Raw genomic sequence first — 25,826 nt, 5'->3', positions numbered from 1 at the left:
AAGCTTGGACATGCATTTGAAGAAGTGGCACATGTGGGGTTTACCAGCTTATACATAGCAGAGTTGTGTGCTACCTTTCTTTCATTTTCTTTACCTCGGCAAACTATTATTTCAAGCTTTTCAGGAATCATCACTAATCCCATAGGACTCATGGAACACAGATTACATTTTGAATTAAAAGAAAATGTATTCTTTATAAAGCACTCACACTCTCATTATACCAGAGTAAGTCTCATGAATAGAACACTTACTTCCTAACTAAGTTGTTCAAAAGTCAAATGTATTATTGCTTCGCACCTCACTATTACAGTAAAACCATCCGTACATCTTGATAGTATAAGTCAGAGCTACAAATAAGATGAAAATATAACGTGATATATTCCCCCCACATGGGCATGTACATACCACAAATAAGCCATTTCATAAATGTCTATGTTTGTTTAAGTTTACCCAGTATTTTAGAATTGTCCATACTGGATAAAAGTATATTGTCAGTGCATATCATGGCCCCACTTTGGTGCCAGAGTTCATTTGGGGTTGTCATAGTAACGCACCATTTCTAGATCGGTCCAGCCGATCGTAAACCTTCTGGCTACCTGGAACTGGTACGGCGGCGCTGTGGGGGGTGGGAGAGGTGGCTCTAGCTGCTTTTTAAAACACACACAGAAAAACAAACAAACAAGCACAGACATGCATGGGTTATATATGATACAGTGCATGGGGATTTTGCAGGAGCATACAGTGGAGTGCTTAAACAGAAATACCACTCACAGTTAATGTTGGCTTTAGAAAACAGAGACAGAATCAGATGAAAAGAATACTAGAAGTTTCATGATAATCAGACTTATAATGATTTCTGGAATTTTAATGTTTCACAATATTTTTACTGAACAGAGGTATCCTAGCCAACCAAATACATAAATTGGTTGACTTGATATTATGGATTCATAACTATACAATTGGTTTGTGTAATAAACATTTGAAAAAAAAGATGTGTTTTCGTCAATAATTCAGCAACCACATCATTCAGCCCCCTATAGCATCTGCACTGAGTTATACAGCACAACAAAAATTGCTTTGAAGGATATAAAGTTTTTGTTTTCATTTCATATCGATACACTTCATATTGAAATCAGAAAACCATTGAAGATTTGTGTGTGGGTTGATGGGACCCTTGCAAAGTCATGACGTCATCACCTCATCAAATCTACATATGTGGCTGCTACTAGTATCACTGCTTCGTGAACACATGTAATCTTAAGAATTTTGTAACTTTCATATTTCAGGGCTGATTCTGATGTATCTTCTAAAATCCCATTTACCTGATTTGACTCTATTATCAAAGCCAACTCAAACATTGTGTGGAATCGCAGTTTACCCTTACTGTGCCGGGATGGATGTCCTTTACCATCAAGTCTCTCTCTCTTTTTTTTTTTTTGCCTTACATTTTCAGCAGAGAGAGAAATACATGGCCATCTTAATCCCACGCATTAAGATTCATGCTGTGAAAAAATCTGCCAAAGTGGGAGTGAGAAAGGTGTACACACTTCATTTTACAATGGTGGACAAATTTGAAAATACAGTGTGTTTTGCAGTGATCGATAGCCATTACAACAATTTCAACTGCACATTTGCTTGAAGTCTAAATATAGACACGTGCACACACACAGTCACAATCATCTTTGATTTTGGTGCTTCAACGTTTGCATATTTACACAAGCGCGGCACAGTAAGGGTCAAAAGAAAGCACTTGTTTTGTTTTGTGTTCTTCTAAGGGATGCTACAAAAAAGCAGAAAAGGACACATTTAGCAAAAAGGCATGCTCACACACACTATTGTCTAGCTTTAGTGTGCAAGAACATTGACTACTAGCTGAGTCCAAGCTAACACCAGAGAGCAAAAATTAACATGCAATATCTGGCCGACCAAAAAGTGACGAGAAATGGCAATCAAAATGTGAGAGGAGTGATCCATGAACAGTGTGATATCCGCAACAGCTTCATACTACTTTCAAGTTCAATAGAGCAATCATACAATCTACTAAAATGGAAATTATGTCACTTGAACAGAACAGAATGTCACACTTTTTTATGACACAGTGGTTCCACAAAATGCCTCAAAAGTATTATCGGAAACATAAGGTAAATACAACAGTATTATCTCAGTGAATCTCAGTGTATATTCAGCACTCTATTTTTAGGTGGCACTTTTGACTCACATTAGTTGCAATTGCTCTTAAACCATCATGTTATACAACAGTCATCTCAAGAGTATCTATTCTTTTAAACTCTTCACTTTTACGAAGATTAATAATGTTGAAAAGGAAAACAACTGAGCTAAATTCTTGCCCATACTGTTTAACTGGTATACTGCTGCTGCAGGCATGACAGAGAAAGTACCAAATACGCGAAGAAATTAGTGAATTGATAAAGTGCACCACATCATTTCGTGACACTCAGAGAACAGTGAGAGGAACACAAATTCACAGCAATGCACACATTCAGATTGAAAGATTCCTAGCATGGCACCAAGGCAGAGAGTAAAATTCAAAAACCATGTAGCGTAACTTAAGCATGGAGAGGAAGTGATAATTTTGGAGGTATTTTTGCAAGTGCCACACTACACCATTCAAGAAATAGCCACAATTCGGGGAAAGTGATGCTTTTTGAAAGTGATGATTTTCTTTAAATATCTCTTCAGGTAGAGTGCAACTATGACAGCATATTTGGCAGAGTGTAATATTAATGGATTTGCATCAAGAAGAATTTATTTTCTTTTCACAAACATCAAATACACAGTGAGCAACGATTTACGAGCAGGCTGTAAAGAAGAGGTCCAGGTGCATCAAAATAGTTCTATCAACAGATGAGAAGCGGAGTTTTAAAGAAGAAAAAATGCTGAGCTGGGTAAACTTGAAGAAATATATCACCTTGTGACCCCCTCCTTGGCAAGAGTCCAAAAGTTGCTAATCGGAGTCTCTCGTAGTCCTGGTTGATTTCCTCTGCACTCGGCCTGGCCTGGACTTCTCCCTAGATCAGAGAACAAACAGACTGCACGGTTAGCTGTAAAAGCTCACTACCAAAAACAAGATGCAATGCCTCAGCAGACTTATATTCTACAGGCCTACAGATGAAGAAGAAAAAAATTATGTGCCTTCCCGCTTATTTAAAAGATTTCCTTCAACGGTACATCCTTTCAAAGAACTTTGAACATCATATTTCAGCTTTACTGATTGATGCCACATCATCACAGTGAGTACCGATTGACAGATTCTGCGGAAGTACAGACCAAAATATGGAAGTTATTTTCAAAAGTAAGATTTATCTTTTGTGGATATAGTCCACCTTTGCTCAGCCATGCTCTTCCGCTCCATTTCCTACTTAAAATCACAACACACAGAGATGCAATTCTAATTATTCTGCTGGATGTTGTCACACTCCTTGATCATACTGAAAGCTATCTTTATTGCCGATCAATATCAAAAGTGTTCTCAAATTCATTAATGTACCATTTATGGTGCCTTCCTGTCTTATTTTATCAAACTCCTCAATAACATGTGATATTCCCTACCAGTCAATATGCTTTATATTGACTACCACCATTCTGATGACATCACACTTCTCGAGAGTCAGCTCTACATGATTATTAAAGAGAACATGTGATAACGAGTGATATTTCCCTTCCAGTCAATATAATATATTTAAATTGACTTTCACCAGTCTGATGTCTTTAAACTATGTTGGAGTCTGATCTACCCGAGTCAGAGAACGTGTGATAACATGTGATACTCCCCTACCAGTCAATATACATTTATATTGACTTCTACCAGTCAGATGAAGTCAAACTGCCTGGGATGTCTTCTATACCTGATTTCCAATGTCCTCCGTCGTGTAAGTGTCCAGGAGGTCGTAGATCTCCCCGTCCTGTCCTGGCAGGGTCGCAAAGTCATACTCCGCCTCGCCCATGGGGGCGTTCCGGCCCGCCTTGAAGGAGAACCGCCCCGTCTCCGAGCTCTCAAACTCTCGGATGCTCTTCAGAGGCCACTGAGCGACCACAGACCGTGTGCGCTGGGAGACATAAAGATTAGTACAGGCAAAAAAGTTATCTATTGCCTACGTAGGTCAAACAATGTTTGACTCTGAGACAAGTTGAATTCATCCAACCTATAATTCATTACATTCTACGTAAACACAAACGCAGGGACACAAAAGGATATGCAAAAAAAAAAGACAGGTTTGCAAATGTATTCAAACTGAACTGCAATTCTTCGCAATAAAGGTAACCGTTGTTCCTGCCACACACAGCAAGAACTACTATGTAATGCAGGAAAACTAGATTTTAAGTGCTTCTTAAATGGTAGAGATATTTTATTGGCACAGACCCACAGAAAATATCCATAAATTTGAGTACGCTTGTATACCAGCCTGTAGCAGGCTGCCTACATTGACACATCAAAATCAGGGAGTTTTCAAAAGGCAATCAAGGAAACACTTGCTTGTTACATACATCTCAGCAGGGAATAACAATTTCAAAATCAGGGAGGTTTTTATATCCTCTTGTGAGAATATTAAAGAGTTGGTATGCTTTTGGTTGAGATGGATTCAGGTTTTAACTTTTTGTGAGATAATTAGAAACCACTTCTATGAAATATTAAAGAGTATTGTATATGATTCTTAGAGCCATTTAAAGTTTATTTGATGAAAATTGACTTTGAAATGCTGGAGATATCTAAAAACAAAGTGAAACAAAGTGGTCCTCCACCTTTTATTACGACCTCTTTGTTTTTGGACATCTCGGTCATTTCAAAACTGATTTTCATCAAATAAACTTTAAATACTTCTTAGAATGGTATGCTCTTTAATATTTCATAGAAGTGGTTTCTGATTATCTCACAAAAAGTTAAAATCTGAATCCCTATCTCAACCAAATATCGAAGTTTTCAAGGTGCATCCTGCCAAAATCAAATTCGTAAGACTAGGTAGCAGTGCTGCTCTTGGGTGGAAGCCGAGGGTGCGGGGAAGAGGACGGCTTGAATATCAGTGTGTACCTACCTTGATGGCAAGGGTCATACCCCACTTGGAGAGGTGGAGCAGGCACTTGGAGGCCCTGGCTCCTATCCTTCGCATGGACTCTGAGTTGTCTGGGTTCACTTCGAAGCACCGGCCTAGGTCATTGAAAGGAGGAAAAGAGCAGCAATGATGACAGAGGTTCATGTTGTAATAGTGAAGATGACGGTAATGATGATGATAATTATGATGATGATAATGATGATAATAATAATAATGATCATAATAATAATAACAACAACAACAACAACAATAATATTTAATTCAAAGGTGAATCGGGCACAACCCGCTTAAATTTTTTTTAATGTTTCCTGAATTATAAAGATTTATAAAATCATAAAAATGTATACCAAACATATGCATGAAATCTCACGATGACAAACATAAATATCAACAAATCTTCCTACCATGGCAGGGGAACATCCCCTCCCACACCCTCCCCCCTTGCTCACTACGCTCGCATTGTGCACCCTTCACGAAATTCCTGGATCTTCCCCTTGGTTTCATCAAGTCTAATACCACTGCTCTGAATCCATGAAACTCTGCAGAAACTGCTACATAGTTTTCATTTTAATACAAGTTAACAGCTCATTTCTTCCTTAGATGATAATCTCAATAAATTTCCAGCTTTAACATTTTAGTGTTTATAGATACTTCTTGTGATACACAAATTTTTAGTAGGTCAGCCGAATAAAAATCTACTGAACATAAGCAATATTCGATTGTAAATTCGTGCTCAGATCTAAAAATAATGCCTTTATAGTACTATGCACTGGTCAGTAGTTTGATATTCTGCCTGATCAACTGCAAGTGGAGAAGGTCAAGAAAAGCTATAAAGAGGCCGGGAGACAAGTCTATCATCCTATGGCAAAAACCTTCATACTGAGATGAAAGATGATCCTACAGACCATTGCAGCACAAACAATTATCTTTTTCAAATAGCCTTGACCCTGCTGGATTAATAAAAGGCTTTCCAGCAAGCAAACAAGCACGAAGTAAGAAAGAAGAAAAAAATGGTTATTACACAACTTTTCCTCATTATATCACAATTTTAATTCTTTACTTAGCACTTTGCACCTGTACTTTTGAAGAGCCACAACTTAACTCAATTGTGTGCTCTACAACTACGTCTATAAAAAAAAGTCACAATTCTATCCGTGATCTCTCACACAGGTCAATTGAAGGCATGCCATTCAATATCTGAGATCAAATCAGTAAACTCTCGGATGATGCAACAAAAAATGCCTTTATAGTATTGAAGAGGCAAAAAGAAAGAAAAAAAATATGCCCAGCATTATAAGATGTTAAACCTATTGTCACTTTTAATATCACAACACAAAATATCTAAGTATCAGACCACCCATCCAAGGTTGGAAATTACATCTTTTTTTTCGTAATAAGGATAATGATAATTTTTCACTTTTATTACTTACAGTTCTTGATTACGAATTCTATGACAAGCAAAAATTACCATACAAGTTCTGGTACGCACGAAATATACTTGCAAAATGCATGGCTCATATACAATATCTACCTGATACAAGAAGACTTCTTTAAAAGTCTTCACAGCAGTATGTACTAAGGGTAATAAAATGTGCCTGTCATATATCAGGGATATCAGGAGCAACATACAGTAAAGGGATTTGACAATGCCTAGATTTGAGCACAGACATGATATTGTGGCAAACAAGTAAAAACACCTCATGATTAACCCGTAGAAGACTAGTCCCATGTATATCTTGGGCAGGTGTTTATGGAAAATGCGTGTTGAAGCAAAATCAGCTCGTCCTCAATGGGTTACGACAACATTCTGAGATTCTAGTACCTCTGCAGTGATAGCTTCCATCACGAAATCTGAAAAGAAAATACTCACAGCCGATTGGCTGTTGCCAAGTTATTGCCATGGTAGCTGCAGATGATTGTACATTGTAATCACTGCCCACTGTCAGTACTTCACTGAAACTTAGCCCTTGATGCCAAAGTGCAATAATCCCATCTGACTTACATTGTGGCACTAATTGCTTCACTGTGACTTTGTCTTTAAAAATCCAGGTTAATGAGAGGCCATGCACTTATCAGTACATCAGGTAGCACAGCATACTTCTGCCGGCTCTTCAAACTTTCCGCATAATTACCTCTTAAATTGCCTACCGGACTACCTGTTGTCCACAAAGCCCAATACTTACTGGAAATATAGCTTGTCAAAAATCCAATAATATAACCACCATTGAACTGAATTTCCCGGCAAAGCTGTGTTTTGCTTTTAGTCCAAATTTCATTCTCTCCCCCCCCCCCCCCCCCCCTTGGTCCATATACATAGTTGATTTAAAACCAACATGTGGCAATCATTGTATATATTCACAATGTGAATATGGAAGTTCACACACCACACTGACCACACATCATCAGGTGGTCCCTAGTCTGATAGAAAGTAAGGATACACAAAAACGAATACTGTCATATTCAAATTACCGTGAGAAGCTCACATGGGCCTAAATTTTTACTCACTTGCCTAAAGGTGCATTCACTTGTGATGTGTATGCAAGCAGAGGAGTGGACTAGGCAAAAAGAAGAAGTGTTCTTAGGAGAAAAAAAATACCAGTGTTTTGCTCAATTCATTGGTTGGATTTTTGCACTGAGATTTTGGGAAGGATGTTCAATTTTAAAATGAGCAGAATATATTTTTGATCATCGTTGGGCAATGTGCTGCCATGGTACCACAATGATACTTTGTTTGTTTGTTTTTTGTTTTTGTTTCGAAAGAATATCAAATTACCAGTTTTGCTGGATGAGCTAACACCATCAAGTCACCTGGGGTGGGGCATTGGTCATATTCAGTGATAGTTCTAGTCATATTTGTGTTTGAATTCAGTGCATTTTTGTGTAATAATGTATTATTTGATAATGTTTGTAACTGCTTGACATTGATATAGCTGATTCTGGGTGCATGCACTGGTCAGGGAGGAAAGTTTCGAGCCTCCGTGATTAAGTTTGCCTTTTCCTCCCCTGGCAACCAGCAGCATGCACCTGGAATCAACACAATTTTTACATCATGTAATACGATTTTCTGTTTGTATTTTTTATGTCCGCTTGTATTGTATGTTGAATTGCCGAATGAATAATAATAATAATAACTAGAGATATTTGACTGTAGCAAGCAGTCAATAGGGATGCATTGGCTTTCTCATGCAATCGCTACACTATGTCTGTTATGAGTACATGTCCCTTCATTTACATTTTAAGTACTGTAAAAGCTTTTTTTTTTTGCATACATATTTTTCATGAATGAGGTCACACTGACAGACATTTTCGGGAGATGATTTTTTATTTTTTTTTTTTTGCGACCGGACATCGAGGCATTAAGTGTATTTTGCTTGTCCATTTGCTCCGCCACTTTATGCAATCAAGAAAGGTGGCAATATGTTCATGTGGTGTTAAATTCACGGTCCAACATTGATTCACAAAATTCAAAAAAATTAACCCTCGCAAGCTATTACAGCTATTACAGTTAGTTTATTGATCTTACTATTGACTTTGAGAACTAACCTTCACACCTCTCTGCACAGAGGAAGTGTTCCAAACTTTGGTTCAATCCAGTGCTGTACATCAAAACTATCAAATCTTACTAACAGACTTTCTTGGCAGAATCTCATGTTTAGCTGAAATTCAGCGACTTTTGACCTTGACATTTAGACCTTAACCCCTGTCATTTAAGAATGTACAGACAGACAGACAACCTGTGAATGTATGTGTATTGCCTCTCGCTCCCATTAGGGCAGAGGCATACAATCATAAGAGTCTGCTGACGGACAGAATGTATAAATCACAGGGTTGGCATATGTGACGGGGGCACGTTGCCATGGTTACCTGGAAAATCCGCCCGAAGCTTGGTCTGGATCTGGAGGTAGAAGACCCAGAGGTCCATCACCATCTGGCTGTCCGCCAGGAAGCGCCATTTCACCTTGGGCGTGTGAAGCTCGAAGATGTGCTGCTTGCCCGTCGGGTCGTGCCGCTTGTCCACCCTGTAGTAGGGCGCCAGCCGGAGGCTGCCTGGGGAAGGGAGGATGTGATGGTAAGATTAAAAATAATGATTGAGGCTTGTAATGAGACTATCTAACTGTTCCATATTATAATCACATCTCTACTTTCAATGTAGGGGGGGGGGGGGGGGGGAGGGGGTATTGTTAACATGCACTGAAATTATCACTTACCAGTATACTCCAAATATACACATAATAGAGGATTTTATTCCTTATTTCCGCCAAACTTCAAGTATATATTGAATGTGACACAAAACCTTGGAAATTTATGAAGGGGGTGATGCACTGACATTATAGAAGGTTCACATATATGCTGAGTACATGCTGCCCTCTTGTGTCATCTACTTGTACATGGATGCCTCGTATGTTTTTATTTTTTTGTTTTCAGAATAATGGGGGCACTAGACTCACTGCCACAGCCACATGATGTACCAATCTCCCTGTAGATGCTGTTATACCCATACTGCACTGTTGTAGGTTTACAGAATGTTCATGACAACTGTGTGCAGTACACTCAAGGCACTGTTCACAATCTACATGCAGTCTATCCCTATCTGGGTAACTGCTTTGGATGAATAATGATGATAAAAAAAAGACCAAACATCTGGAAGTCAGACTAAGACGACCTTGGAGCGCGAACCTGTGACTCTGCATGAATAAACACAGCCAGCAGTTGGAAGACAATAGTACAATGGTCAACACAACAAAAAATACTGGGCCCTCATGACAATAACTTGTTTTCCAACCTTTCTCTGTATTTGACATTGAGGGCATACCATCTATGGCATCTTTTTCAATATTATCCCTACCTTGCATTATTGCCAGACATGTACAGTATACGCTGTGATTCTAGTAAGTAAGTTTACCAGTACTTCTAACCATTGTGAAACAAAAATGGCTATTCTATATCAGCTTCCACAGGATGTCATGTGAATGATCAATCTCACAACTAACAAACTCAAACTCCCATTGATATGAAAGAACTAGTAAAAATCACCCCCCCCCCAAAAAAAAAAAAAACCTTGCAAAAAATCTGCGAAAATATGTACTAGTACAAGTAGTAGATCTTTGACAAAATACTGAACAAATACAGATGAAAGTGAAAGAGCTTTTGATACTGAATATTCCTATTATTGTTTAGATCACATGACTTTCCTATTTTAGGCATATAAAGTCACATGATCTAATAACCCGTTGAAGACGAGTCCTGAGTATACTCAGGCAAGTGTCTATATGTTGTAGCAAAACCACCCCGTCCTCAATATAATGTAAATTGACATTTTCAGGCAAGACATGCACTGGTTCAAGATTCAACATTTTACAGATCCAGGCCCAGATAAGCAGTAATGGTGATTGTTTTGTGTGTGTGATTAAATCAAATTCTTTTGTGACATTTGTCAGATCTTAATAAAACTGATGTGGGTTGGTTTGATAATATGTATCAGCAAGTTTTCAAAATGATTTTTTTTTTCCCCTTGTAGGAACAAGTTTTCCTGTGCAAAAACAATCTTTTTGCAGAATGCTGCATGACAATGATAATTGCAGCCTAGCATTGGCATGTTTTAATTGAAAGTGTCTTTGAAGATAGCATGAGTTGTGCATGCTTTTATGTGCACATGTCACTTTTAACCATTAATCTTTTTGAAGCAGGCAAGCAAGATGGTTTACTTTTGTACGCAGTCTACCTGCCTACAATCTATAAAAGGTTGTACAATTACACTGTAAATTCTTGAAAATGAAAAAAAAGGACCATCAACAAACAAACAGAAAACCAAATACAGGATGGAAATTGGTATATATACATGTTATGTGTGCTGGGCTGAACTGAGTAGGTGGAAGAAACAAAAATATGACTTCTAGTTTCAATTCCTGTGTAGGGTCAAACATTCATTGTTATGCACTATACCATGTGTCACCAATCTGTGTACCATACAATGTACATGAGATAGTATTATCAACAACAAAAACGATAAAGGGAGAGAGAGATAGAATAATAGATGGGGGAAGACAGGGAGACATGGAGCAGAGAGAGAGACAGAAAAGAAAGAAAGACGGAAAAAAAAAGGAAGGAAAAAAAGATTCACTACATGTACTATGTACATCCCTACTGTACAAGTTGTATTTCTGACTCCCAATATCATGGTGGTAGACTTTCAATTACCGGTACATCTTACACAAATCTGGTAACCCTGTTGTTGTTGTTTTTTTTTTTCATAGGGTCAGATCTAACCTGATTTTGGCCTAATAAATGCACAATGCTCTGTGTTCAGTATGATTTCGTAGTGAGGGGATGACATCATCACTTCACTCTTCGCATTATCTTGACTGTTCAAGAACCGTTTCCTGAAAGATTAGTGAAACTTCAAAATGTCATAACTTCCTTATTTTTCATCCAGTTTTGATCAAATCTTCTTTGTTGCACTAAGAAAATTTTGCTTTCTTCTTTCCCTGAGACTAACTTTTATCTACGTACTGAATTCCCCTCTAGATAAAATACCAATGAACTTCCTCCTGCACGGTACACAGAAACTAAAAGTCAGATGACACACCGATGAAATGCTATTAAGCAATGACAACCACTCTCGTTTTGTGTGTGTGTTACATGTACTGGTTTGGCACTTTCCTGTCATACATGCTTGACCTATTTTTTTTTTTTTTCCAAACCACATTCTGGTATGACATTCCTTAAAATTTACACTCGAGAGCAGGGACGATGATAATTTTGATACGAAACATTCTGCGAACTGTCACTGTGGCCTATACCACAAATTTCTCTTGACGGAAGCGGCCAAAGTGGGAAGCTGTATAAAAGTCTCATGAGTTTGTACAGATCCTCTTTGAAAAAAAAGGAAGAAATATAGAGAAAAAAAAATCAAATGCTATTTACAGCACAACCTCTCTATGTATCATGGCAGCAAACCAATACACCCTCACTACAGAAGATGGTACTTAATAATCTAAAACATTGTTGAATCTTTCCTCAATGATAACCACATCACTGAATATTCAATTTGTTTCTCTTTTACTTTCACCCGTGAGAGATAAAGCAAAAAATCTGAAAATACTTGTGAGTAATGATTGTTGCTTTTTTCTTTCTTCAACATAGACAACAAGTGACCAGAAATATAAACTAGTCACAGTAATGATGCTATTTATGAATGGAAGAACAAAGCAGTACCTACACAGATTTTCTAAATAGAATATTATGTGCAGCTCAATCTTTTTTCCAAGTTATGTTTCAGAGAGGAGAAAATTTCCTATGTAGAGTTTAAGTATGGTACTATGTTTTATACTCAGTTCTGGTAAGCAAAAGGATCAAAATGGCAATTGCTGCTTTTGTGTGTGCATATGCTTGCATAGAATTGCTCTGTCCTGTGTACTCAGCAGGTGCAAGTGACTGACAGAATGATGTGTTGTAAGTTGCCTTGGTAATCCACCATTTGTAACAATCACTTTACTCATCATACCCTAGGGTAATGCAACTTACAATACTATAAAAGTGGATATTTTCGCGCGACTAATTTTTCGCGCTTGGCCGTGTCAGAAGACTTTCGCGTGTTTTTAATTCCGCGGAATCAAGACATCAAGTACTGGAACATATGGCATCCAAAAATATTTGCGTGCTTTTATTTTTGCGCTAGCTTCTCGTTGCGCGAAATGCGCGAAAATTTCAACACCGCGAAAATTTCAACACCGAGAAAATTTCCACTTTTACAGTATTCAATACAAGAAATCAAAGGTTGAGAAGAAATCAAAGATCTGTGATCAGTAATCCATCCCATCCATAATGTTTTCATTCAAAATTCTCTGAAGATGGCTTCCGCGGTTATATTTTGATCTGAAGTGCTCACTTGTTGATGTTCCCAAGTACCCAGCTAATTTCTTTTTCAAAACAAGTTACCGACACTTACTGCAATCACTGCACACTGAAGGAGGTATCATGTTTCATTAGTATCGATATATCATGACATTTTCTATGTATAATACTTCATGAAGCCAAATGGACAGCAATAAGACATGCAAATATCACCTGAAAACATTTCCATTGTATCTCAGGAACATGTGTGCTCAAGACTATCGCATAACAGCATGATGATAATTCCGATGGAAATGGTAAATTTCTTCAATTCCACTGGCCTATAGAAGTCTGGCTGTAACTGTGTAATAAGCTACACAGTCTGGAGTAGGTGGTGAGTTCTGTGTGTAGCTTGGAGTAGGTGGTGAGTTCTGTGCATACCCTATGCAGATAAAGTACACCTGGGCCCTGTTTCATAAAGCTGTTCGTAAAGTTACGAACAACTTACGAGTGACTGGTAATCAGTTCTTGTGCTTAATTATGGAAATTCTGATAAGTATAGCACATCAAAACTGATCACCAGTTGCTCGTAAGTTGTTCGTAACTTTACGAACAGCTTTATGAAACACCCCCCTGGTCTGTGCTACCTTGACATCTTGAACCTGCAATCCTAATTGGGTCATCACAAATTGTTACCAAACATCTGGTTATTTTGAATCGTACATCTAAACTGTGCATTAACAATGACAATATTGTAACCTTGGTCAGCTCAGTATTACAAGGTGGTAAGATCCTGTAGAAAGTGAACTCACCATTAATATTGTATGTAGAAAATTTACTAGTGATTAACTTCAAAATTCATGCAGGAGTTTGCACCTATTCAATATGCTTCCCTCTAATTCATCATACATGTAATATCTATCACATATTATTGATTTTTATATATTGAATTATTTACATATACTCTGTTTCCACTCACCAAAAATTCTGGAGTTATGGCTTTCCTTTCCTCTGAAACCCAAGCAGTACTCATGAAAATATATATATATTTTTTTTGCTTTGCACATCATTTTCAAACTTGATGTCTGTGTGAAATTACCTCATTTTCATGCATTGATCCAATTTCTGATGCTTGCCCCATACATATGATATGCATAACTGCTGTTTTTATGATTGAGTGCAACACAGTGAACTGAAAGGAATGGAAATAGAAAATTGTGTGTTGATTTATAGTGCATGTCACATTTGTACAGGGAAGGGGGGGTTGCTGGATGCATTTAATAAATTTGTATGTTTGGGGGTTGAAGAAAAACCCATTAGTGTTCAGCCACCAAGATAATCAGGGCTGCCAACATTCATAAATCAAAATCAGCAAGGTTCCACAGAGCCATCAGGGAGACACGAACATGAGTCTGAACATCATGACAAGTGAAAGTAACTCCCAAATTTTTCACACTTTATTCTTTAGTCAGGATAAAAAGAGATGGATTTTCAGGGAGCCTTTGGCAGAATCATAATACAAAGCCTGTATCAGGGATGCCTGTACATAGTGTTACAGTGGGGGAGGTAATCGTGACCCCACTGCTACAAAGCATACGACACTCGAGTCCGAAAATAACTTGTGAAGTTCCTTATCCAGACACAGAGCACTTGAACGCCCAATCTGGGTGGGTGGGTCAATGGAACCCCAAGCTTAGATGGGAAGAATGTAAAGATGGAACCTTTAAAATATACTGATTTTTTTTTTTCCAGACAAAAGAAAAATGTGGGGAGCCCCCCCTCCCCCCCACTAAAAAATATTGGTGATGTGATTTTTTTTTTCCCCATCATTGTTTGCTTGCTTGTTTGTTTGTTTTTGGTTGTATGGTCCCTGCACTATAAATGAGCCATCTTGGTCGCGTAGCACTCTAGTCTTCACACTTTGTGTGATTTTGACATTTATAAAAACATAACTTTACAAATTTCTATAAAAGGAACACTGTACATACTTTTAACAGGATTCTGTTGATGATAGACATCAGTAACATTATCTCCTTTTTCTTGACACAATTGTAGCTCAGTCTTTGAATTTTTTGGGTGTTTTTTTTTTTACCATGTGGAATAACATTGCTCAACAACTTTCTATAAAGAAATGCTGCAGTTCAAACCATTTTCTGCTCAAGATAGTACATCAGTGACATTATTTTTCTTTTACGCCCAACAGGACAATGGAAGTAACATCCTTCCTTCGTGTGAGCAACAACAAAAGAAAAGCAAACACAAACCTGTAAATGTGACACCATAATCACATGACTATTAAAGTACATACTGGATAGTATGTCTTATGATTTATCGACAATCAATTGGTTGTAACTTTCTATTCGAGCTCTTTGATTTGGTATCAATTTCCTGCAAGTGTACATTTTAAAAGTCATCATGACTGGATGTACAGTAAGTTTCCCTTTTGGTCTGAACTCACATGTAATCCCTAGAAGTGATTTTAATCTACACCAATGCACACGTCAATAACTAAACTTTGCACACATGTACACACAACAGCTCATTGGATCATACAGCAAGTGATAGGGTAATGACGACTGTAAGAGACAAAGTAAGAATTCCCACACCATGTGCAGACAATGAAACAAAAGCAACAGAATATCAACTAGAAATGTCGCTACAGCGACTGGTTATATCCCCGCCAAACAACATTTTATAAGCTTTGGTCAAAACAACATTTCATAAGCTTTGGTAAAAAAACTGAGGAAGTAGTTAAATCCGCAAGATCTTTCCTTGATCTTCTGCCATTAATATGCCGTTACCATGGCAACGTACTTTCGGGTACTGTCGAAAAATGTGTCTTGCACATCTACAACCAAAGGCACACATCTGTACCAAGTTTCATGGAAATTGGGCAAAAACTGAGGAAGTAGTTTGCAACACAAAATTTTCCATCATTTTGGCTAATATGTGAGCTGTTACCATGGCAACATACTTTTTGTCACTGTCAAGAAATGTGTCATGCTGACCTATATCCTAAGACAAACATTCAATATGAATTCCATGAGAATTGGAAGAACACTGATGAAGCAGTTTTGCCATGAAGCATTTTGCCCTATATTTTACCAATAACATGCCGTTACCATGGCAACGCACTTTTTGCCACTGCGGAAATATGTGTCTTGCACATTAACATATTCAGATGAACATCTGCACCTAATTTCATAAAAATTGATCAAAAACTGTGGGAGGAGTTCGCGACGCAAGATTTGTACCCATTTTTGCCCATAATATGCCGTTACCATGGCAACGTACTTTTGGGTACTGTCAAAAAATACGTCTTGCACATCTACAACCCAAGGCACACATCTGTGCCAAGTTTTATGGGAATCGGTTGAAAACTGAGGAAGTAGTTCGCGACGCAAGATTTGCAACGGACCGACCGCCCGACCGTCCGCTGATTCCTATATACCCCTTCAAACTTCGTTTGGCGGGGGTACAAAAACTATTTTCAGCAATGTCAAGTAAGTCTTACAAACATTTTGACCATTGATATGCCTTAATATGTACAAACTGCACATTCAATTGGTATCTCACTGGAGTTAAATGTCCAATATAACATCGATAACAAGTGTCATGTTCTTTGTCTGCAAATATTATGAATTTCAATCTTACTCAAATGACATGTTATCTCCTTGGTTCTCTTGGAGACATATCATGTAACATATGTTTTTTTACTCACCTGAAAAATGTTTATGCCTCACAAAGAAATTTCCAAAGTTCTGCCATAAAGCAATTACAGTGTATGTTAGATACCTGGGTGGTATAACAAGGCAATTGTGTGGAAAATGAGTTTGCTTTTGGTGATAGAATTCATCTACTGGTGATACACTCCCTCACCAACCGAGACATTATGTGAAATTGCCGTAAGAAATTTAACAAAGAAAGCAATAACGTCCTCTGAATGTTGTTTTATTTTCCTTGCATGCTCCAAGTACCATCTCCTAATGGTATTCACAATAGAGCATAATTTACTCAGCGCAGCCTAATATCATTACTTATCACTGCTGTATGAGTGTCCTGTCATTTTCATTACCCCAGCCCCCAGCATTGCTAGGAACACATTTTACACCTTGGCTTACTAAGAGGGACACTATTGGTCAACTTTAAAGGGATGGTATAGTTTTGGTTGAGATGGGGGATTCAAATCTTTTAAACTTTCTGCGAGATAATTAGAAATCACTTGTGAAATGTGAACGAGCATACAATTCTTTGTGATGAATTTAAAGTTTATTGATGGATGAAAATTGGGATTTAAAATGGCCCAGATATCCAAAAACAAAGTCAAACAAAGTGATGCTAATAGAAGGTGGGCCCCACCTTTTATCATGACCTCTTGGTTTTGGATATCTCGGCCATTTCAAAACTGATATTCATCAAATAAACTTTCAATTCCTCTTAGAATAGTATGCTCTTTAATATTTCATATAGGGGTGGCTTCTCATTATCTCTCAAAAAAGTAGGAAACCTGAAGCCCAATCTAAAACTATGCCATCCCTAAGAACACCTTGTCCAAGGATGACCTTGTTTTTCTTTGAACCCATTAATACGACATTGCCACTTATATTGGATTCAGGTCATGTTCTGTCCTTCATATGCGGCACTCAGATACAATCTGGTTGCAATCTGCTGGGCACAATGAGCGATATGTTTGAAAGAGTTAAAGGGATGGTACAGTATTGGTGGAGATGAGAATTGGGCTTTTCATTTTTTGTGAGATACCAAGAAAACACTTATGAAATAGTACAGAGCATACCATTTTCAGAGGAATTCAAAGATTATTTGAAGAAAATCAGGTTTGAAATGACTGAAACATCCAAAAACAAAGTAAAGCAAAGCAATCGTAATAAAATGTGGGTCCCACATTTTATTAGAATCGCTCTGTTTTGGATATCACAGCTATTTCAAAACCAATTTTCATCAAATAAAAGTTGAATTCCTCATGGAATTACATGCTCTTTCATATTTCATAAGAGGTTTCTCATTATCTCACCAAAAAAATGTTAGAAACCTGAAATTAGGTCTTGACCAGAACTATACGATCCCTTTAACATACACTGAGCATACATTGCACATTGCCACATCACACACACTGGCACGTCGAGATTGCAGTATTAGAAATTACACCAAATGTTGCAATTTTTTTGTCGATTCATTCAGTGTAGTGCAATAAGGATGTGCCCCACATTGAAAAGGCAAAACAGGATACAGACTTGCCATATTTGGGTATAAAAATCAGATGGCATTGAATTGGATATCAGAAGATATTGTACAAGCAAGAGCAATATTTTCCAGTATACCACAAAATTTGGCCACCCAATCTTATTACCAATATCAATTTACCCCTCTGTCAGAATTTCAACCAAGTCTATACCATTCAGTGACTGAGATTGGCCATTGGAGGTATACAAAAGTATCAAAGTATCAACTGTGCCATATGAATGTGAATGGACTAGCCTAACTCAAGTCTTGCAGCAAGTCTGCCCTTTTTACATGACATACAAATTATTGTATGGGATATTGTATTAAATGTACCATATTTTGTGCTGATTCTTACTTTGTTGAATTTTTTTGCAGGTTGACAGATCTGTTAACAAATTGAACAACTCGTGGAAATATTGCTTCCCATGACACAACATGCACTGTAAATGTATTATCATCTCTGTAGAGGTGGGAAATTGTGAAATTTTCTCTTCAAAAGGGATAATATTTCTTTCTCACTCCATCAATATGATTCTTGATCGCCAACCAGTCCTGACACTGTTTTTCGAGTCTCAACAGATAAAATAACATATTTGCAAAATATATGTTTGTTTCATTTCCATCTGAGAAGATGGCTCGATAGCTCATATTCAGCTGCAATAGCTGGTCTTCACCTATCCCCAAGGGGTCTAGCTGGATGTTAGGCGAGACCACATCACCGGGTTAATCACCCTGCTCTTTGCGATGAATAAATGAAGTGGGATCTTTTACGTGAATGAGTTGTGATTTTCTCACACATGGGACCTCCATTTTATGTCCTATCCAAGGGACAGAGTGTTTTGCCTCTTGCTCGAGGGGACGTTATGATTACACACAACATTGCTCAGTGGGACTTGGAATCGAACCGGGGTACTTTGGATCGTGAGGCAGGCGATGGCACATAGCATACAATTTCTACAGTACCAGGTCTTGCATTAGAGTTTTGGTATATAAAAAAATAACATGTATTGAAAGTCCTCTTGACCTTAATGATGACTTTCACTTACTCTTGGGTTTGTCAAAGTTTGTGCCGACCTCCTTGTCGAAGATGAGGACTGTGGCTGCATCCTGCCCATCATCCGTCTCCCGTAGCAACACCACGTAGCGTTTCTTCCAGCTGGACGAATGCCTGTTGAGGAAGTTCTTCTTTTTGGAGTCTGCCTCCGGTTCCACAGCCTTTTTGAGCCAGCCCTGTATAAGTCATTATGATCGATCAAAAAATGGGGGAGGGGGGGGGGGGGGGGGAGGAGGAGGGAGAAGAAATATTGCTAGATTTAGGAGATTTATTGATCAATCTGCATGTCATAACGCAGTGCGCTCTTTAGTTCTATCCCGTATAGATTATTGTAACGGGCTTCTCTCTTCCATTCCTTCAACTCAACTGGATCGTGTGCAGCGACTTCAAAATTGGGCAGCCCGATTAGTGTTTCAGGTTTCTAGGGACTACCCATCTCAGCTACTTCTGAAGTCGTTGCACTGGCTTCCTTTGAAGCAACGGATAATTTTCAAATTAGTTTTGTTTGTTTATAAAATCCTTAACGATCAAGCTCCGAAATATCTAGACGCCTGTTTGACTTTATATACACCTACTAGAAATTTGAGGTCATCTAGTGATCCGCTTCGTCTCACATATTCTGTTACTCGCACCTTAGCCAGTGATAGGACATTTACTGTGTCTGCTTCAAAGCACTGGAACAATTTACCACTTACCGTGAGACAGTCTCCATCAGTCAGTGTGTTCAAAAAAGCCTTGAAAACACATCTTTTCAGTAGCAACTAGTTCGTAGCTGTAACATTTATCCAATTATAATACTGTCGTACATGTTTTGAATTGATTGTAAGCGCTTTGGGCCTTGTGGGAAAAGCGCACTATAAATAATAATAGTAATAGTAATAGTAGATAAGAAAGGAAATGACAGCACATCAATAGAATTACTCATAAATTTGATGAAAATTTTGTTTTTCGCTTCGTTTTGCTCTGCTTTTTTTTTTTGCTGAAAGAGTGTAGTAATTTAGAGGATAATTCTTTCGTATCCCTGCCACGACTTTAATAGCTTCAGATCAGTTGGTAGTGTCAATGTAGTACATGTGGTATTGTAGGTTAAAATTCCAGGTAGATTCCTTCTTTTTCACTAGGTCTATGGTACAAGATACTGTATCGGGCATGCCAAAACTGACACCAGCAGCATGCATAGACCTTAAGTACATGTCACTACCGTCGGCAACCTATCTGAACGCGATGATAGTGGAAGTTTGAGAAGTTGGTGTTCACAGTGAGAGGGTTCACAGTGGGGCACCTGTTCAAAGCTCGTAAGAGAGGCCCAAATACATATTTTGCCACTGTTAACCCATCAAGGGCTGAGGGGAACACTACTGCAAGAGTTATCTTCTTGCCATCATCAAATTGGCAACTCTGAATTTCATCACATATCTTACAGTGTATACTGGAAAAGCTTTAACTGCATGGTTGAATGAAGTAAAATGAAGTAACTCTGTACAAGTCAAATAGAAATGAAAAATATTACCAATTTGAGAGAGGGAGACAGGATCTTTCTATCTTGTTATAGTCTGTTGCCAATTTAAAACTAACTCACAATTTAGCTAAAAATGCTTGAGGAAACTTCTGCAACTTAAACAATTATACATTAACAACACAGGACACAGAAGAAAGAGATTTTTTTCTTACCAATGAACAATGAATACAACAATGAATAGTAAAATTTATGATTAAAAAGATATAATGGCAAACTGAAATATTGTTTCTGAAACTTGATTGGTTAAAGTATTATCAAAGTCTGACAGGTAATCATTCTGGTGGTGCAAGCTGAGAAAAAAAAAAAGTTAATCCATCAACGGAGGAGCAAAGCTGGCCAGCATTCGGTGAAAAGGTTGCAAAGGTTGCAAAACTCACTTTGAAGTAGAAGCAGTAGCGAGTATTGTCATTACTTGTCAGGACCAGGTCTGTGTTTCGTGGTGCCATCTCCCGACCTGTTTAAACCCTCTATTTATTTTAAAGTCAATCAAAGCACTGACAAGGCTAGCCCGAAACAGGTGGACAAAGCTTTCTTTCCGCAACAACAACTACAACAAAAATCCTGCGTACAATCAAGAATATATCCAAAGTATTCCTCTATATTGAAAATAAATTCTTGAGCACTTTGTTCCACAGTGACACGATAATTCCCTAGCTGGCTGCCTCAGCCCAGAGTGCACTCGAGCTAAAGTTTCAAGTGCGATTTATATCACTCCTGAAAAAAAGGGAACCAAGGTTATAGTATCACTGGCACATATGGGTAATTAAACTAATCAAGTGTTGCAATGCATGCTGGGTAAGGACAAGCTTGGGAATCATCACTTGGCATTGTCGGAGCCGACTAACGTCACCGTTTCTGACCCCGCAGTAGCTCCCGAGTTTCCTGTTTTCGAGAGGACATCCGACACGCAAAGGGTTGTGACTAAAGTGAGGGCTTTTTATGTTGTTGTTTGTTGTTTTATCTCACAGATAAAGTTTTAAACACGATAAAAATTTGGTCTCAAGGCACAGTACAGTGTAGCTATCTCATTCTGTGCCAGCCATATTCTGTGGCAGTGGATGCTACCATGGAAATGTATTATGTTGACACATACTGTATACAGTACATGCAGGTACACGTATGTCTGCATAAATAAACAGGTCACATGAAATGTGTCCACGTGACGTTTCTTGTATGGAATTGCACACACTGTCGTGCTGCAGCACTCCTATATCGCAGCTCTTCTTCCTTTGAGCTCTATGAATGTACAACTCCCAGAAATTGTTCTACATGTACCCCTACATTACATTAAACAGTATGATGATATGAAATTGATATACATGTAGTATACACTACAAGGACACGTATGTACATTGTATGTATATCTGCTGATACACACTGTTGCTCCTGACTGTCTTGCCTGTACTAGCATTTCATCTATAGCTCATGTCCAGTATGATACTGACAAATGCATTTTACATATCGTCGCTGGGGTGACAAGACCTTGTACATGTATCTGCAATTTTGGTGAAAATGGCTTCTTTGGATCAATAGTCAAATAATGTCCTGTCCAAATCCTAATTGTCTTACTTGAAAAATGGAGCCTCCATGGTATTTCAAAGGAAAGGCTATCCCATTCGCTATAGTGCTCTGGCCGCCATGTTTTTTTGCTCTCCTGAACATTTGACATTTTGTACATACGAGGTCTTGTCGCCCCAGCGACGATATGCTAGTACAATTGTTGCAACAACAAGCTCAAAAAGAACATAAGAACTTTTCAAGATTCTTTTTGAAAATTGAAATTAACAATTTCTAATTTCTAATTGTTCAAATATCAAAAGCTGATGCACTCTGTATCTTGAGTAATTCTGAACATATTCAAAAGTCTAGTAGAAAACTATTCAAATATGAAATATTTCACTTTTACACAGCATGTTACCATGGCATCTGAAATTACCTCCTGTGATCTCCACAGCATATGTGAAATATGGAGCACAATCTTTTCTTGCTTTCTTTCTTTCTTTCTTTCTTTCTTTTTTTTTTTGGGGGGGGGGTACAGTTAACTGAGCACTATAAATGTATAGAATGCAATATGATTCATATAAATTATAAACATAAATACGAAGTACGTACAATGTAAGTTTGGGGGAGCAAAGAAAACATCAAATTCTGAGAACACCACGATCTTGTGGAGGCTAATCATGCATTTCTTGATTTTCTGGCAATATCAATTTATTTGGATACAACGTGGCTATTAAAGACATCTTTTTGCCTGTGCTTTCTTTGATACCAGGGTTTGTGCTATCATCAATGGTCCAAGGCATTTTCTACATTGTATAAACACAAAAAATGTGCAAGTTGTACATATATTCAAAGAAGTAATTACGGGTCAAGAAGAAAGTTTTGTATACAACCTATCAACCCTTAGATACATTTCTTCCGAAGGCACTTGATTGTAACAGATTTGTAGTAATATAACAGTTACTAGTTATCAAGTTAGTAATCAAATCCAGTTCTTCATGTTCATTTCAGGCAAATACTGGAATGCACTGCATAGGTCAAATAAACCTCAGTATATGACATGAGAATGTTATCTATTTATTCATTTTATTTATTTATATTATTTCTTTTCTTTTATTTTGTTTATTTTTTTTTAATTAATTCATTTTCTTTTATTTTTTTTTATTTTTTTTTTTATTTTTTTTTTGGGGGGGATCTACTCAGATAATTCTGATGCTGCCATTATCAGCATAAAACAAACCGAGCATTCAATGTAAATGTATTTATGTGTGTGTGTGGGGGCGGGGGGGACTATGAGTTATCAACACATTTTTTCCATGTTTCATTACAGGGCAAGTCCAAGATAACACGCGCGTTACGTATGGGACATTCAGAGACTTTTATGACCTGAAAAATAGTGTTATTGGCCTTTGATCATATTGAACTTTACCATGGTGATTGATATCTAGAAGAAGTATAATCATGTAAAAAATTGAGAAAAATGACCTTGACAATTACATTCTAGAAGAGAAAATATGTGCCGTTACGTATGGGAAAAAGCTCTAATTACAGGTTCTAATTAAAGACAGACATGACGTGTTGCGTATGGGACAGTTACGTATGGGACACTTTGTCCCCCATTCATTTAGTGTGTGGAGAACCATGTTTATGGGTATTTTGCATACAGTTGAAGTAAAATCAGTTGAAACTACTCAAATACTGATCCAGATTGTCAAGGAAACAATATTCCCCAAATATTCACCATCATAGTCATATTCAATCATATTTTTATATCTTTATGACCAACCTGAGTATGTATGCCCTTTGTCCCCCATTCGTTTAGTGTGTGGAGAACCATGTTTATGGGTATTTTGCAAAATAATTTTGCAAAATACCCATAAACAAATTTTTGCATAATTATTGAGGTGGAATCAGTTGAAATTACTCAAATACTGATCCAGATTGTCAAGGGAACAATATCCCCCAAATATCTACCATCATAATCATATTCAATCATATTCTATATTTTTTATGACCAACCTGAGTACATGTATGTATGCCCTATTTTTATCAGGATAGTTACTACTGAAAAATTGAATAGTTTAAAGTGTTTACTTCCATTGATGAAGGGCAGTTTGCCATTTAGTTTCAATGAAAAACAACTTGACACAAGAAATATTAATTTTAATAGATAAGCAATACCTGCTGCATAGAATTCCAGTAATCGAGTAGATGTATGATGTCTGTCTAGCAGTCAGGTCATTGATTTGAGTCACATCTCAGTATGTATACCCATGAATTTTGTTGTGGCTACTACTGAAAACTGAATAAGGACAATTTGTGTATCACTTGCAATTAAAAAAAAAATCATTTTACTTTATTTTCTTTTTTTGATATCACAACCATTTCAAATTGGATCTCCATCAAATTAACTTTGAATTCCCCTAGTCTTAGAATTGTATGCTCTTTAGTAATTCATACTATTGGTTTCCAGTCATCTCATTAAATGTTGAAAACTTAATCCCCATTTCTACAAAAACTATACCATCCCTTTATGCTGATTTTCATTGTGTATTTTGCGATCTTCCCCATCCCCTTTCTGAAAATTGTTCAGTCAAGTACATGTATTGTTTCAAGTGTCTATAACTCAAAAAGTAGCTACAAAGTTGGGATGCTTTCTTCAGGATGATTGACCATTTGTGTACTGAGAGACCTTCCCAGCTAGCTACATGCATTCACATGCAATATATATGAGGATGTCCCATACGAAACGCATTTGTCCCATACGTAACATTATTTCAATGCCTAATAAAAAATATTTCTTTTGCTGTTTTTTCTTTTTTCTATGGTATTTAATTTCTCTAAACAATAAATTAGAACTTTCCAAAAGGGCACTCAAATAACCTTAGCAATTTCAGAAAAAACCTAAAAAAAGACCTCATTTTGTTACGTATGGGACATCTCATGATAGGACACGAGCTAATTTGCATTTCATTTGCATAAACCCTAAATTTTCATACCAAGTTAAACTATTTGATGAACTTCTTCTGTCCACACATTAATCAAATATAATTTGCTTTCCTTTGAATAAATATGAATTTTTATAAATGTCCCATACGTAACGCTGTGTTTTACATTTATGCAAATGAAGCCTTTGAAATTTGCATAAATTTACATAAAATCATTTTTTCCTCCATGGAAATCAAAACTTCAACTCATAAGCTTCAAAATGATACCAAATATGTCAATATTGAGCAAAGATGAAATTTTGCCTTCTGAGGGGACCTTATCTTGGACTTGGATTGGTAATAATATCCCTTGGTATTTACAAAAGATGACTGAGCCATGAATACATATTGCACATATATATATATATATACGCAAGTGGTATAATCCAGACTCACTCTACATACAATGTAGTCTTGTTTCAAGACAACACACACAGCTGGAAGAGATCAGCTGGAAGAGATCATCTGACTCGGTCAAGAACAAGAAACTGGTATTGGTACTGTGTACGTCTCATCACTAAGAGCCAAACCACAAGTGGTCACTGTTCGCAGTCAAGCAGTCTCTTTATTATACCTCGAAACGGGGGTGTAAGATTTTCTCCTCTAAAAAATGTGGCCGGCCC

At 37.4% G+C, this 25,826-nt stretch overlaps 1 protein-coding gene across 1 annotated transcript in view; it reads right to left on the bottom strand.

Annotated features, from left to right (window-relative positions):
* LOC139719830 (uncharacterized) overlaps nt 1-25,826 on the bottom strand; it is a 33,324-nt gene that overhangs the window by 3,667 nt on the left and 3,831 nt on the right. Inside the window, exons 2-7 of the mRNA XM_071631217.1 lie at nt 19,190-19,373; nt 8,934-9,116; nt 5,052-5,164; nt 3,867-4,067; nt 2,930-3,029; nt 555-644 (exon numbers count right to left, since the gene is read on the bottom strand). Of these exons, the coding sequence (XP_071487318.1) occupies nt 555-644; nt 2,930-3,029; nt 3,867-4,067; nt 5,052-5,164; nt 8,934-9,116; nt 19,190-19,373 (871 nt within the window). The remainder of the gene's footprint in view (nt 1-554; nt 645-2,929; nt 3,030-3,866; nt 4,068-5,051; nt 5,165-8,933; nt 9,117-19,189; nt 19,374-25,826) is intronic.

The sequence above is a fragment of the Diadema antillarum genome, unplaced genomic scaffold (genome assembly GCF_040938485.1).
Source record: "Diadema antillarum isolate AM-2024a unplaced genomic scaffold, OU_Dant_1.0 scf00000115, whole genome shotgun sequence".
Taxonomy (NCBI): domain Eukaryota; kingdom Metazoa; phylum Echinodermata; class Echinoidea; order Diadematoida; family Diadematidae; genus Diadema; species Diadema antillarum.
Note: the sequence above shows the minus strand (reverse complement) of the source record. Positions and strands in the feature narration are given on the sequence as shown.